We start from the raw sequence: 17,009 nt of genomic DNA on the forward strand, positions 1-17,009 counted from the left end.
TAACTAACATTGTGGTTAAGGTTGATTTACAGGTTCCTAAGGCTGTGTCTGATGGTTTGTGGCCTTCACTTGGAAGCAAGAGAAGAATGAGTGGTCAGGAACTGGTCACTTTGAACGTGGGAGGGAAGGTATTCACCACACGGTCTTCCACCTTACAGCAGTTTCCTGGCTCTCGGTTGATGAGAATGTTAGATGGCAGAGACAAAGAATTCAAGATGGTTGATGGCCAGATTTTTGTGGACAGAGATGGTGTTTTATTTAGTTTCATCTTAGATTTTTTGAGAACTCAGCAACTTCTACTACCCACTGACTTTTCAGACCATCTTAGACTTCAGAGAGAGGCTCTATTCTATGAACTCAATCCTCTGGTGGACCTCTTAAACCAAGAACACAAGTTACAGCCAAGACCTGCTCTTGTGGAGGTACATTTCCTAAGCCGAAATACTCAGGCTTTCTTCAGGGTGTTTGGCTCTTGCAGCAAAACAATTGAGATGCTAACTGGGAGGATTACAGTGTTTATAGAACAACCTTCCGCACCAGCCTCAAGTAGTAACTCTTTCCCTCAGATGACCTTACTTCCACTGCCTCCACAAAGACCATCTTACCATGACCTGGTTTTCCAATGCGGCTCTGACAGCACTACTGACAACCAAACAAGAATCAGGTATTTTGTACTTTGAAGCCTCTGTTCTATAGCAGTTCCTAATGTTTCTCCTCAAAACTGAAATTTTCTCATGCCTGAATTTTCTTAGAAAAAATGATGACTGAAAATAATTTTTTTTGGAGTGGGGGAGGGAATCAGTAGAGTTGGGTGGAATGACCAGATAATTATTGTCCAGATTGGGGTACTTTTCAGAGTGAAAGAAAGAATTGTTATTACATGGGACAACAGGAATAAATCAAAGTAGTTCAGGGAAAACTGGGTCTATGGTCATTCAAGTTGTAGGAGGAAATAATTTTCATAGATTATGTTCCACCCCCATGGAATGAGATGCCTTTTTCTATCCTACGGGTTTCTTTTGGTTGCTGGCGTATAGTAAAGGCTCAACAGTTTGTCTTGATTTCCTTACACTCTATGTATATTTGTTCTTTCAGCCGTTCTGATTTGGCTACTAATTTTTCTCCATTTCACTTTATTTCTTAAACACCATTAAGGCAGATATATCCCATGGCAAATCTGGTCTCCTGTTACATCATTGGCACTCTTGCACAACTCAAAATATTGGGATAGGCTGTCAGTATATTAAGGATAGTTGCTTCTGAGTCAGTTATTCACTTTCTCCCCCTGTTATTCTTGGCTGGACCCTCAGGCTGATTTTCACTCTACTGTCACGGACACGTCTTTTCCCCCTTAAAAATGTCTTAATGTGGTCCCACTATTATTTTACTAACTGTGAAAGCTGGCTTGAATTTTCAGGAGGGGGAAAAAGTCTGTATATGTTCTTTACTGATAGTATTTAAATAAAATATACTTTTTTGGGGGTAAAGGTAGATATTTTGGGATATTAACTTTTGCAGTAGACACCAGGAATGAACGTTTACCTCTCCCACAACATACCCCAGGGTCCTGCATACCAGCTTAAAAACCCTGGGCAGTATGACAGTTCTTAAGTTTTCACACTTTATAATCTATTTTTCATGAAATGTCATTTTGGGGAAAGGGATCCAGTTAAATTAACATGCTGATTGTGGAGAAAACCTAAGACGCTATCTTCACCTCAAAATGTTTTAAGATAGCTCTGTGCACAATTGGTAGGACACTAAAATAAACAAAAGGGGAATTACCAGTTTTTATTTAAAAATTTGTGTGATTAAGATCTTTGGGGATCCCTTTCTAAAAAGTTAAAAACATAAGGAAAAATGGTATAATTGATTTCAAGAAGAAACATGCAAAGTAAGAAGATATGCTGGAAATACTAAATGATCTTTAAAAACTACACATTTGGAGAAAATGTAATCTTGAAATGTAATCTTTTTGTAATCTTGAAAAACAAACTCAAGTTGGGATATTTGTGTGTGTACAGTGACAGTAGTTTCCCTTCTCGTTTAGTGTTTGTTTTACAAATCAGATTTTTTTCATCTTAATAAGAGAATGGCATTATACTTAAATTCCAAAATAGATAACTCTAAAACTAGAAGCGATTTTTAAAATTAGATTTTTAAATGCATCACCATATTTGGTATTCTTTTCAGTGTTTGAAGTTTAGAATTTTTTCAGCTGATAAGTAGTTTGTGATTTTTTTTTCTGTAACTACAATTTCAAAGTAGAGGTAGATAACCCAGGATTGAAGGCAGGAGGAGAAGGGGACAACAGAGGATGAGATGGTTAAATGGCATCACTGACTCGCACATGAGTTTGAGCAAGCTCCAGCCGTTGGTGATGGACGGGGACCCCTGGCTGCAGTGCTGCAGTCCATGGGGTCGCAAAGAGTTGGACACAACTGACTGAACTGAACTGAACCGAACCGAACCGAGATAACCCAAATCTGGTGACATTATTGGGAGTTTACGTCATCGGATGAAAATTCTTGGTCTTAAGAGGCCCACCTTAGGTATATCCCACTTAGCTGGCAATCATTTTTATTTCCTGCTCACTCCTTGGTCTGAATATGTCCATTCAGACGTTCTTTTTGAAGGTGAAAAGTGGAGAAGTAAGCCTGAATGGCTCCTCAGAGCCTGATATATCATCCAGCTGTTCAGTTATGTTCTACTAATATGATTTATCACTTTGAGGTCTTGGTAACCTAGCAAGTTGCTCAGTTATTATCTCTTAAGTTCATAGTACTAAAAATATTTGGCATGCATCTTGCAGAGGGCCATTCATGATACCACATTATCAAGCTCAAGTTATGGTCACAGGACTCTAGAGTTTTGGTAGCATATTCTGTCTGTCTTTTCCTTTTTAAACTAGCTCAAATGGAGACGCGTAGTTGCCTTTTAAGTTTTTAAAAGAAGTTTTGATTTTCCATTTCTCATTAGTTTCTTTTCTCTTTTTCTTGTGCCTTGAAATCTTCCATTTCTCAACTTGGCATCTTAGGGAATCTGATATTTAGGCCCAGTGATTTCTTGCAAGTACATTCCACTTGGCTCAGTGATAAACCCGCCTACCAATTCAGGGGACGTGAGTTCGATCCCTGGGTCAGGAAGATCCCCTGGAGAAGGAAATGGCAACCCACTCCAGTATTCTTGTTTGGAAAATCCCATGGACTGAGGAGCCTGGAGGGCTACAGTCCATGGGGTTGCAAAAGAGTTGGGCACAACTTAGAAACTGAACAACAATACTACTTGCATCTTAATTTTGTCAGATGTTCTGTAACATTTTTTCTTTGACAAATGTTTCTAGGCTCTACAATCAAGATCTGGGGCTTGTGGGTAGATGAAATCATTTACTAATGTTAAAAATTTGCTGTATTAAACATAAACATTTTTTGGGTATGTACTTTGTAGTTTCATAATTCTTACGTTTTATTATTGAATTCTTTTCTTTGTCTAGAACGAGTTTCTAAATGTGAACTACAGTAACCAGTCTATCAATCATAATTAAAAGGAGGCTAGCGGTGTCCCCAAGGCTCTTTTTATCCCATAAAACCACAGACAGTTTAGGTGGCAGCCTGGAACTAATTTAAGTTAGCCTTTTTTTTCCCCCCCACATTTCATAAACAAATGGTGGGAGGACAGTTCAGTTGCTCAGTCGTGTCCTACTCTTTGTGAACCCATGGACTGCAGCATGCCAGGCTTCCCTGTCCATCACCAACTCCTGGAGCTTGTTCAGACTCATGTCATGTGGGAGGACACAAAGACATAAAAAACATCCTGGACGGTAGATAAGGGGCAATATAGCTGTATCTTTGTGGATATGTTATGTTGACATTATTAAAGCAACGTATTATTATGTTGACATTATTAAAGAAATCTTCCCTGGTGGCTTAGATGCTAAAGAATCTGCCTGCAGTGCACGAGACCCAGTTTGATTCCTGGGTTGGGACGATTCCCTGGAGGAGGTCATGGCAACCCACTCCAGAATTCTTGCCTGGAGAATCCCCATGGACAGAGGAGCCTGGCAGGCTATAGTCCATGGGGTCACAATGAGTCAGACATGACTGAGCAACTAAGCACAGCACAATCTGAAAGTTAAGGTATATATTTTTTCTTGATTTATGTGTATTGATTTTATTGAATTTTCTAGGAAATAGGAAGTTTTGTCACTTTAGAGTCCTTTTAGATCCTTTGTTTTGCTCTTCAACTATGGATAGTTATTAAGAAAAATTGACAATAAAATCTTGACATTTAATATCTGCAAAACCTCACCTGAAAAAATGCTTTCGATAACAGAAAGTCACAGGAGAAAATTTGTAATGTCAGTGCTGATAATGAGTAAAATTAAATCTAGGGGGAAACTGTAAAAGGATCAAGTATTCATCAAAATGATTGAATCAATTAATTAAACTAAACAATATTTAGCAAGTCAAAAAGAAAAACTGGAAATAGTTAAATTATATAACAATCAAAAGCTAATTTAATTGTTTGATGTAATTGTTTGCTCCAGGAAATAATTGCGTAGTGAGACTTCATCAGTGTTAGCTATATTCCTAAATGTGGAATTAAAATGACTTTGGAGATTACAGTAGGGTCTCTGTTTTCAGTAGCCTGAAATTACTGGCTTAGATTTATAAATGAAGTCTTTAAAAAAACCTGATAAAAGTGGTATTATGCCTTTATTTGAAGTTATAAATCAAACTTATATATTTAGTTTTGCTAGTTATTAAAGGGATATTTCGTAACTGAACATTTTTGTGTGTCCTAGGTATATCTCCATAAAACCTGATAACCGAAAACTGGCCAACGGAACTAATGTTCTTGGCTTACTGATTGACACTTTACTGATGGAAGGCTTCCATCTGGTCGGCACCAGAACAGTATCCTCTGAAGACAGAACTGAATGCTATAGTTTCGAAAGGATAAAAAAGCCTGATGCTCTTGCCATGAACAAAACACTGAAATCAGAGACTACCCTCATGCCAGAGCAATAGCCATCTTCCTGTTTGGAAATTCCATATATAGGGAACATATGTTAGTCAAATATGTGCTCAGTCTATCTTTCTGGCCTTCCACCATGCCATCTTTGGGCAAGCGTACCTTAATGCTCAAGCCACACTGACTACCTGCTCCTCTCTAAACAACACGGTGCAGTTGGTGCTCTGGTGTATGTTCTTTCTACCGTCAGTGCCTCTTTTCCCTTTCTCTTCTTCATGAACACATAAAGCATTCAAGAAGGGGCTATTGAGGGACTTCCCTGGTGGTCCAGTGGTTAAGAATTCGCCTGCCAATGCAGGGGACATGGGTTTGATCCCTGGTTCCGGAAGATCCCATATGTCATAGAGCAACTAAGCCCACGCAGCACAACTACAGAGCCTACGTTCCATAATGGGAAGCCTGTACACCACAAGTAGAGAGTAGCCCACACTCACTGCAACTAGAGAAAGCCCATGTGCACCAATGAAGACCCAATGTAGCAAAAAAAAAAAAAAATGGGGCTATGGAATCAGACTGCTTGATGTCTTTCCCCCCTCCCAAATATCTGGGTTTACTGAGGGGATGAGGGTCTGCAGGGGAGCCCCAGGTGCCTGTGGGGAAGGCCTGCTATCAGCCTGGAGGGCACCAGCCCAGCAGGCAGTTGAAGATACGATCTTCAAAACCTGGGTCTACTTGAAAGAGTGGCTCTTAGCTCCACTGTGCCTAAAGCCTTTGGGTCCAAACATGGTTGTGTAGCAGGGGTGGTTGCCAAAGGGCTTGCCTTCATGTTCTGCATGACTCCCCCAAGGTCAGTGTCTTTCCACATTCTCACACTTCAGGCAAGGCTGATGCCAGTCCTTCCCCAGGGAGGTCACCCACTCACCAAAGTATACCTCCATGTCACACTTGGGGCACATGGGCATGGAGGCGCTGAGTCTGGGGCAGATGGCTGGGTGGGAACAGACCAGAACGCTGGACTAGACTGCTTGATGTCTAATCCCAACTAAGTCACTTACTAGCTACATGGCTTGGGCAAGTCACTCTCTGTGCCTCAGCTTTTTTTTATCTATCAAATGAGGATAATAAATAAATATCCTTGGTTTTAGAAAAGGGAGAGGAACCAGAGATCAAATTGCCAACATCCGTTAGATCATAGAAAAAGCAAGAGAATTCCAGAAAAACATTGATTTCTGTTATGCCAAAGCCTTTGACTGTGTGGATCACAATAAACTGTGGAAAATTCTGAAAGAGATGGGAATACCAGACCACCTGACCTGCCTCTTGAGAAACCTATATGCAGGTCAAGAAGCAACAGTTAGAACTGGACATGGAACAACATACTGGTTCCAAATAGGAAAAGGAGTACATCAAGGCTGTATACTGTCACCCTGCTTATTTAACTTATATGCAGAGTACATCATGAGAAACGCTGGGCTGGAAGAAGCACAAGCTGGAATCAAGATTGCTGGGAGAAATATCAATAGCCTCAGATATGCAGATGATACCACCTTTATGGCAGAAAGTGAAGAGGAACTAAAAAGCCTCTTGATGAAAGTGAAAGAGAAGAGTGAAAAGGTTGGCTTAAAGCTCAACATTCAGAAAACGAAGATCATGGCATCCGGTCCCATCACTTCATGGGAAATAGATGGGGAAACAGTGCAAACAGTGTCAGACTTTATTTTTTTGGGCTCCAAAATCACTGCAGATGGTGACTGCAGCCATGAAATTAAAAGATGCTTACTCCTTGGAAGGAAAATTATGACCAACTTAGACAGCATATTCAAAAGCAGAGACATTACTTTGCCAACAAAGGTTTGTCTAGTCAAGGCTATGGTTTTTCCAGTGGTCATGTATGGATGTGAGAGTTCGACTGTGAAGAAAGCTGAGCGCCGAAGAATTGATGCTTTTGAAGTGTGGTGTTGGAGAAGACTCTTGAGAGTCCCTTGGACTGCAAGGAGATCCAACCAGTCCATTCTGAAGGAGATCAGCCCTGGGATTTCTTTGGAAGGAATGATGCTAAAGCTGAAACTCCAGTACTTTGGCTACCTCATGCGAAGAGTTGACTCATTGGAAAAGACTCTGATACTGGGAGGGATTAAGGGCAGGAGGAAAAGGGGATGACAGAGGATGAGATGGCTGGATGGCATCACCGACTTGATTGACGTGAGTGTGGGTGAACTTCGGGAATTGGTGATGGACAGGGAAGCCTGGCATGCTACGATTCATGGTGTCGCAAAGAGTTGGACATGACTGAGCGACTGAACTGAACTGAACTGAACTGAACTGATAGGATAATATCTCCCTTACAGGATATGTGAAAATTAAAGGAGATAATGTAAAATACTCAGCACATTACCTGGCACATGGAAGTCACTCTATAACTATCAGTGATGATAATGATGGAAGATGGGTGACCCACTTTCAATTGCACCTCTTCTTGGAGGCCTGTTTTCCTCTTTTCCTAGGTGTAGAAAGCAGCCCTTTTCTCTGTATAGACTTACATGCCATCATAAAAACAAATTTTTCTCACTTGAATGTGAGCTTGATCCACTCAGTTTTAATTCTACTATGTGTAAAAGCATTGTGCTAAACACTTGGTGCTAAACAAAGAAATACCTTTGTTAACAATTACCACCTACTCTGGTGGAAAGCTTTTGAATATAACTTCTATTAATACTAACATTCAATGTTCATATATTACTTTGATTTAATGAGTCCTTTTGTAGGAATCCTCATATATATATGTCATTTAAAATATTAGGATAAACATCTAGAAAGGAAATCATTAAATGAAAGAGAATAAAGAGAGGGGATTGATTTAAGATGGCAGAGTAGAAGAATGTGCACTTATCTCCTCCTATAAGAGCACTAAAATTGTAACTAGCTGTTGAACAGCCATCAACAGGAGGACACTGGAACCCACCAAAACACATAGCCCCCATCCAAAGACAAAGGAGAAGCCACAATGAGACAGGAGGGATGCAATCAAAATCAAATCAAATCCCATAGTCCTCTGAGTGGGCAACTCACAAAGTGGGTAACAATAATACCAAATAAGCTCTCCCACTGTTGTGAAGGTTCTGAACCCTACATCAAGCTTCCCAGCCTGGGGATCCAGCGAAATGCCTAGGAATCCCCATGGAATCTGACTTTGCAGGCCAGTGGGATTTGGTCACAAGATTTCCACAGGACTGTGGAAACAGAGACTCCACTCTTGGAGGACATGCACAAAATCTTGCATGCACCGGGGCCCACGGAGAAAGGAGCAGTGACCCCACAGGAGACCGAGCAGACCTACCTGCTAGTGTTGGAGGGTCTCCTGTGGAGGTGTGGGTTGGCAGTGGCTCACCACAGGGACTGGGGCACTGGCAGCAGCAGTCCTTGGAAGTGCTGCCCCTGGCCTGAGCCCTCTTGGAGGTCACCATTAACTCTACAATAGAGCCTGTAGACTCCAGGGCTGGGTCTCCTCAGACTAAACAACTAATAGGGAGGGAGCACAGACCCAGCAGACAATCAGATTACAGTTTTACTGAGCACACCCTGCCCACCAGAGCAAGACCTAGTTTTTCCCACTGCTAGTCCCTCCCATCAGGAAGCTTACACGAGCCTGTTAGCCTAATCCTCTGGAGGTCAGACAAAAGAAGTAGGAAGAACTATAATCCTGCAGCCAGCCAAAACAAAAATCATATCACAGAGGGTTAATCAAAATGAAAAGGCAGAGGGTTATGTCCCAGATGAAGACACAAGATAAAACCCCAGAAAAACAACTAAATGAAGTAGAGATAGACAACCTTCCAGAAAAAGAATTCAGAATGATGATGGTGAAGATGATCCAGGATCTCAAAAATAGAATGGAGAAGATGCAAGAATGTTTACCAAAGACCTGCTGCTGCTAAGTCGCTTCAGTTGTGTCCGACTCTGTGTGACCCCATAGATAGCAGCCCACCAGGCTCCCCCGTCCATGGGATTCTCCAGGCAAGAACACTGGAGTGGGTTGCCATTTCCTTCTCCATTACCAAAGACCTAGAGGAACTTTTTTAGTTCGTAGAGGAACTAAAAAACAAACAGAGATGAACAATATACTAGAAGGAATCAAGAGCAGAATAACTGAGGCAGCACAACAGACAAGTGACCTGGAAGACAGAATGGTGGAAATCACTGCCGCAAAACAGAATATAGAAAACAGAATGAAAAAAAACTGAAGACAGTCTAACAGTCCTCTGGGACCACATAAAATGTACCAACATTCACACTGTAGGAGTCCCAGAAATAGAAGAGAGAGAGAAAGGACTTGATAAAATATTTGAAGAAATAATAGCTGAAAATGTCCCTAACATGGGAAAGGAAATAGTCAACCAAGTCCAAGAAGCACAGAGAGTCCTAGGCAGGATAAACCCAAAGAGAAACACAATGAGACACGTAATAATCAAACTGAAAACAATTAAAGACTAAGATAAAATATTAAAAGCAACAAAGGAAAAATGATAATATACAAGGGAAGTTTATAAGGTTATAAGCTGATTTCTTGAAAGAAACTCTACAAGACAGAAGGAAATGGCATGATATATTTAAAGTGATGAAAAGGAAGAACCTACAACCAAGAATACTCTACCCATCAAGATTCTTATTCAGATTTGATGGAGAAATCAAAAGCTTTCCAGACATTCAAAAGTTAAGAAAATTCAGCACCACCGAACCAGCTTTACAACAAATGCTAAAGGAACTTCTGTAGGCAGGAAACACAAGAGAAGGGAAAGACCTACAAAAAATAAACATAACAATTAAGAAAATGGTAATAAAATCATCCATATATATAATTACCTTAATGTAAATGGAATAAATGTACCAACCAAAAGACACAGACTGGCTGGGTGGATGAAAACAGGTGCATGTATGCACCTTCAGTTATCACATCACTCTACTTACTCGCTAAATTGTTTGTAATTATTTTATATTGTTAGGTTTATCATGCTTCCATTATGGCTTCCAATTGCAATTATTTTAATTTTTTGTCTGGTTATTGATTGAAAACTGATAAACATCTTTTACTATTGTGATTATGTAACTATTACTCATCTTAATACCACTGTATCATGATTGGTCAACAGGAAATAGTAGAATTCTATCTCACTAAAACTACCATCTAATAGAAAAACCTGTAATCATTTTTTAAAATCCAGATGCACATTAGAATTATCTTGGAATTAAAAAAAAAAATACAAATGCCCAGGTATTGTTTTTTTTCCCCTAAAGCTCTAGATGTGATTCTAATGAGCAGCCATGTTTAAAAACAACTATATGATCTTTTATCTAGTGTGTTTCACTTTTTCTATTTCAGTGCTCCCATATAATTTAGTTCATGTTTTCTAACTTCTCCATCTCTTATTCTTTCTCAAGCCTTTATCAAGTATAGTAGAAAAGCTCTTTTGTATATATATATATAAAATATACATACATTATATAATATATATAATATACATATTTTAGAAAACTTAGGAATTTTTGCCTGGCTAAAAAGTTTATGACATATTGGTTCCAATTGTTTGAATAAGTATGAATAGAATGCTAGGTTCCTAATTTATATTCACTCAAAGGTTAGATAGTTCCATTTATTGTGGCATCTAGTACTACTGCTAAAAGCCTAGAAAGCTTACTATGTTAGTGCTTTAAGAAATTTTTTTGAATGAGGCTTGAAACTTCTAATTCAATTCTGAGAATATAGAGAAATACTATGTTGTATAAAACACCCAGGAAATTAACATGTGATACAGTATTATTAACTAAAGTACAGATTTTGTTTAAATTTCACAATTTTATGCTAATGTTCATTATTTGTTTTCATTCCTTATTCAAGATTCCACATTGTATTTAGTTGCATTGAGCAGCTTCAGTTGCATGCAACAAATTCTCTTTTCATTTTTATTCTGTCACACATATTTTCCAATTTTCCTTGTTATGGCTTCTTAGATACACTCATCCTTTAAAAGTGGACATTTATTTTCCAAACACATGGAGTTATCAAAGTATCTTTGATATTAGTTACTCATTTTGCTATTAATTTCTCATTTAAATGCTTTCTTCTGTGCAATCACCTTCTGTGTTTTTTCAGTCTTTTAACTTTATTGAGGCTTTCAATGGCTAAGTCAAAGATCTCTCGGTAATTGTTACATTACACTTGAAAATATGAGGGTTATTTTCAAATATCTTTTGATATAGATTTCTAACGAGGCGGAAAGGTCCCACTGAGATTTTTTGAACTCGGATCACTAGATTCAGAGTCCAGAGTGCTCACCATTACACCATGGAACCCCCCTTGATATAGATTTCTAACATAATTCTTCAGTGGTAAGAGAACAGACTCTGTATGATTTCAATACTTTTAGACCATTAAATTTTTGTACCTTGTTTTATGTCCCTGAATATGTTCCAGTGTCTCCTGGTTTATAGTCTATGGGAACTTGAATAGAATTTGTATCCTGCTGTTGTGTGAAAATTGTATAAATCTTAATTATGTTGAATTGGTTCATAGTATTTCTCAGGTCTACTATATCCTTCTACTTTTCTGTCTGTTCATTCTATTAATTTTTGAGAGTTTGATACTGAAGCTCCAACTAAAAATCTTAATTATCTACTTAAAAGAATAATTATAACATATAGTGGAACTATATGTAACTTTGGAAAATTCTTAAAGAGATGGGACACCAGACCACTTTACCTGCCTCCTGAAAAATCTTCATGCAGGTCAAGAAGCAACAGTTAGAACTGGACATGGAACAACAGAGGCAGTTCCAAATCGGGAAAGGAGTACGTCAAGGCTGTATATTGTCACCCTGCTTATTTAACTTCTATGCAGAGTACATCATGTGAAATGCCAGGCTGGATGAAGCACAAGCTGGAATCAAGACTGCTGGGAGAAATATCAATAACCTCAGATACGCAGATGACACCACTCTTACAGCAGAAAGCAAAGAACTAAAGAGCCTCTTGATGAAAGTGAAAGAGGAGAGTGAAAAAGCTGGCTTAAAACTCAACATTCAGAAAACTGAAATCATGGCATCCAGTCCTATCACTTCATGGCAAATAGAGGGAAACAATGGAAACAGTGACAGACTTTTTCACTCAGATGGTGATTGCAGCCATGAAATTAAAAGATGCTTGCTCATTGGAAGAAAAGCTATGACCAACCTAGACAGCATATTAAAAAGCAGAGACATTACTTTACCAACAAAGGTCCATCTAGTCCAAGCTATGGTTTTTCCAGTAGTCATGTATGGATGTGAGAGTTGGACTATAAAGAAAGCTAAGCACTGAAGAACTGATGCTTTTGAACTGTGGTGTTGGAGAAGACTCTTGAGAGTCCCTTGGACTGCAAGGAGATCCAACCAGTCCATGCTAAAGGAATTCAGTCCTGAATATTCATTGGAATGACTGATGCTGAAGCTGAAACTCCAATACTTTGGCCACCTGATGCGAAGAACTAACTCATTGGAATAGACCCTGATGCTGGGAAAGATTGAAGGCAGAAGGAGATGGGGACGACAGAGGGTGAGATAGTTGGATGGCATCACCGACTCAATGGACATGAGCTTGAGCAAGCTCTGGGAGTTGGTGAAGGACAGGGAAGTCTGGCGTGCTGCAGTTCATGGGGTTGCAGAGAGTAGGACACGACTGAGCAACTGAACTGAACTGAACTGATATGTAACTTGTTCTTTTTCTAAGTCTCCTGTAAATGTGTCATACTTTCATAATTTAAACACTAAAAAAAAAAATAATAAAAAATAGAGCACCAAGTACTTTGCACATAAAAGGGTTAAAAAATGTTGAGTGGAAGTTGAGCACCATTTTAAAAAGTACAAACTCATTCATTCAAAAACATCTGTTAAACATTTGCTGGACACTAAGTTTTCAGATTTAAAACAAGGGTAAAACAAAAATCCTTATTCTTAATGAACTTATATTCAAGTGAGAAACTGTATCATCATAACAGCAAAAATCAGAAATAAACTCAGAGTTCATCAATAGACAATGGATAAATTATGGGCCACAGTGAAATACTGTGCAGCCTTTAAAATGAATGAGACAGCAATTTATAAACTAAGAAGGAAGGATTATCAAACATTTATAAGTTGAAAATCAAGGTGTAAGACAATGTATAAAGTAAAAAAATATATTTCTACTTTATGTACAGTATGTAGTTTCCATTTGTAGAAAAATATACATATATATATATATTCAGGAATTTTCAGCAAAGATATGGTCACCTGTGGAGAAAGAACTAAGTGAATGTGGTTTAAATGTAGGAGGAAGACTTACTTTTCACCAGATCAGGTAGGTCTTTTTTAAAAAGGGAAGAAAAGCCATGCCTGAAAGATTATGTGTAGATACCAGGGTTAGGGGACTGCTTTGGCATAGGATGGCCTATTATCTCATACTGATCCAAATTTTACCCTACCATCTTTCCTGTGAAATCCTTACACTTAGCAAAGGAATTACATTCCAGAAATTTCTAGTAATTATTTATAGATTTGTGTACTAAACTATAGGGAAGAAAGATCTTTTCAGAAGTCTCCTAGTAGTACCTCAAGAGGTTATGTATAATGGAAAAGAGAAAAATACTTCAAGACCAGTAATGTTAAAGTTAGCAACTGAAAATAATGACCCAAATAAGAAAAAAAAAAAGCCTTATGAATGAGTGTTTTGTTTTTGGTAGTATTCTTCTCTTTACCGCAGAAAAGTCAACTTAGTTGTTTTAGTCTGCCATCTTAGTTTTGGGGATATGTCTGGTCTGGTTTTCTCACTAGCATATTCTAGAGTACAATATTTCCATTCTGCTAAGTTTTGGGGAGTGTGTGATTTAACTAGCTGAGTAAAGTTGGCATGGCTATATATGTAACACTGTTTAATTTTCTATAGTGCTTTGCTGAGAAGATTATTAAAGACTGATAACTGGTTAAAAGAATAGTGAAGCAAAAATACTGTGACTACAGATTGGCAAAGAATAAGACAGGAAATGTTTAAATTGCTATTAATGTGTTCTTAGTCATTAAACTTGTAGAAACTAGCTTGAGATGAGAAATAAAATGTTCTCTTTAGCTGAAATTCCAAACTTTGGCCACTTGATGCGAAGAGTTGACTCACTGGAAAAGACTCTGATGCTGGGAGGGATTGGGGGCAGCAGGAGAAGGGGACAACAGAGGATGAGATGGCTGGATAGCATCACCGACTCGATGGACGTGAGTCTGAGTGAACTCCGGGAGTTGGTGATGGACAGGGAGGCCTGGCGTGCTGCAATTCATGGGGTCGCAACGAGTTGGACACGATTGAGCTACTGAACTGAACTGAACAGAAACATTACCCATGGAAACATGTAATATACATATATTTAATTAATTCAGTCAGAAAATATTTATTGACATTGTATGCTAAATACTCTTCCAGACACTGAGGATACTGCAAGGAGCAAAACAAGGTCTTCCCTTCTAGAGCTTACTACAAGTACAAGTCATAACATTGACGATGAGTTTAAATTAACTTAGGCTTTTAATTAAATAGTTCCTCAAAAGACATGGGTTCACAATCCGGCGGTTTTTAGAATGAGATAAATTATCAAAATTTAAAAATTATATATTATTGACTAGGAAAAGTGTACTTTCAGAGTGGATTGAGTTTATTTTAGTAAATATTTTAAAGATGATATCTGGAGCCATGTCTGTCAAGATTATCTCAGTAAGTCTCTTGTCTTCACTCCAACAAAGAGTGGGGCATGATGAGTAAGACATCAACATGCACAAAAAACTGGGTCTTGTTTTAGAAAGGGGGGCAGGCACACGGTTGGAAGCAAACAGGGATGTGTTAGATGCACCACAAATTCAAACTCTTGCCTGATTTAGGGGAAATAGAAGACTTTAACTTATTCATATGGGTATCACTTAACTTCTTGACTGAACTGATCATAAGAAAATCATAAGAAATTATAAGAAAATAATGGCAGAAGTTTGTGTTGGTCAACCAAACTGAAAACTCTGGTGATCAAATCACAGACTCGTAATCGTCCATCTCAGATACATAGGGAAGAATCATCACCAAGCATGGTTTGTCCATCTAGTTGGGCTTCCCTCATTCTCCCACTTACGTTTGTTTCAGCCTCTTTCTATCACCTAAAGTTTCGTTTCTGATAAGGCACTAAGGATTTTAGCTTATTCTTGAATCTCAACAATGTAAACTTTTAAGTGGCTGGAAGTTCTTCCTAAAAAGATTTTCTGAAAAGGAGCTCTAGTGTTGAATTTTATTCTTGAATTTAACATACAAGTCATAATTGCAAAGAATTCTGAGTTATGTTAAAGTCAAACTTAATTTGAACTGCTTCCCTAATAGCTCAGTTGGTAAAGAATCCACCCGCAATGCAGGAGACCCTGCTTCGATTCCTGGGTTGGGAAGATCCACTGGAGAAGGGGTAAGCTACCCACTCCAGTATTCTTGGGCTTCCCTTGTGGCTCAGTTGGTAAAGAATCTGCCTGCAATGTGGGAGACTTGGGTTCAATCCCTGGGTTGGGAAGATCCCTTGGAGAAGCGATACGCTACCCACTCTAGTATTCTGGCCTGGAGAATTCTATGGACTGTAAAGTCCATGGCATCACAAAGAGTTGGATATGACTGAGTGACTTTCACTTCAAAATATACCTGAAATCAGGAGTCTGAAGTAATATAAGTGGTCAAGGGAAAGCAGTTTGAGAAATATATGACTTAGGGAATTGTAAGCTGTTTCTAATTTGTCTTGTATGCTGTTTATATCTAACAAATATCAGCTCAGTTATATACATCTTTGTATTGGTTTTCTATCATGAACAACAGAAATGGTCACATTACCAGAGACCTTGGTGAAATAATAAAAGACTTGCTAAGACTTTTAAATATCCCATATTCTACTGTTATTTTTCTTCTGTGTTGGGGAAGTTTACTCTGTAACAGCACATTAAGCAATGCAGAAGGCAGTAAGAGGAAATTTTTAAAAGGAAATTTGGGAAATTTTATTACCTTCCTGGAGCTATTGAACCCATGGAAAACACCAGTGTAACATCAAACTTAGTGTTTTAAGCAAAAGTTTAAGAAGTAAAGAGATGAGATGAAAATATATTACTATAAGTTACTTAATTTCTGGAATATCAACAATATCATAAAAACATAATTGCTCACCAGCTCTGTCCCTGAACTACACTTTTTGAATTGTTAGGTCTTCTATTGGATCTATTAGAGATAAAAAGTTTTGTACAAATTTCACCAAAAGACTCATCATCTCAAAATTATTAAGCTTAGAAAATGCCTTAATATTTATCTAAGCAATGAGGTCAATCCAACCCCTCAAATATTTTAATAGATAAAAAGCTAACCCCTTACATGGTGAATGGGAAATGAGTATTAAGCATGACACACAATAAATAAGCAACAAAATACAGCAGAATAAATAGGACTTAATTCCCCAAACTGAAATATGCCTAAGACTTAATCACAGAGTTTTCTGTACCTTCAGGTTTCACACCAACACCTCAAATCCAGAAATCATTGTTTTAAAGTGGCTTTTTTTTACTCTGCCAGTTGAGTAAAACACACCAACTACCAAGTGTTTGTATTTCATGTTACTTTTCTCATTTCACACTCTGGTAAGAATGTGAGTATCTTTGGGTTCCCAAGTTGGAAGCCAAATAGGAGAGGTTTATCTTACCCTTCTTGTAAAAACGCCCCAAGAAAGTCTGGTTGCAATGTCTGCAGTTCCATGAATTCTTTTAAGATGAGGACTGGGATTGTGCTTCATACTGGTCTTTATGTTCCCCCACAGTGCCAAACAGTGGAGGTGAATATACAGTGGAGGTGATGGATAGATTCAGGGGATTAGATCCAGTGAACAGAGTCCCTGAAGAACAATGGACAGAGGTTTGTAATACTGTACAGGAGGCATCTAACAAAAGTCCATGGGGTTGCAAAGACTTGTACACGACTTG

General features: G+C 38.4%; 1 protein-coding gene and 1 pseudogene across 2 annotated transcripts in view; one reads left to right on the plus strand and one right to left on the minus strand.

Moving 5' to 3' along the window:
* The first annotated feature begins 47 nt into the window (after positions 1 to 47).
* KCNRG (potassium channel regulator) lies at positions 48 to 5,529 on the plus strand. Its single transcript, NM_205808.1, has 2 exons — positions 48 to 664; positions 4,805 to 5,529. The coding sequence occupies exons 1-2, from the start codon at positions 87 to 89 to the stop codon at positions 5,028 to 5,030; spliced, it is 804 nt and encodes a 267-aa protein (NP_991377.1). The 5' UTR covers positions 48 to 86; the 3' UTR covers positions 5,031 to 5,529.
* LOC100847818 (cysteine-rich protein 1-like) overlaps positions 5,189 to 17,009 on the minus strand; it is a 105,188-nt pseudogene continuing 93,367 nt past the window's right edge. The window contains exon 8 of the transcript XR_009496616.1: positions 5,189 to 16,921. The product of XR_009496616.1 is annotated as a cysteine-rich protein 1-like (transcript). The remainder of the gene's footprint in view (positions 16,922 to 17,009) is intronic.

This window comes from Bos taurus, chromosome 12, assembly GCF_002263795.3.
Source record: "Bos taurus isolate L1 Dominette 01449 registration number 42190680 breed Hereford chromosome 12, ARS-UCD2.0, whole genome shotgun sequence".
NCBI lineage: Eukaryota > Metazoa > Chordata > Mammalia > Artiodactyla > Bovidae > Bos > Bos taurus.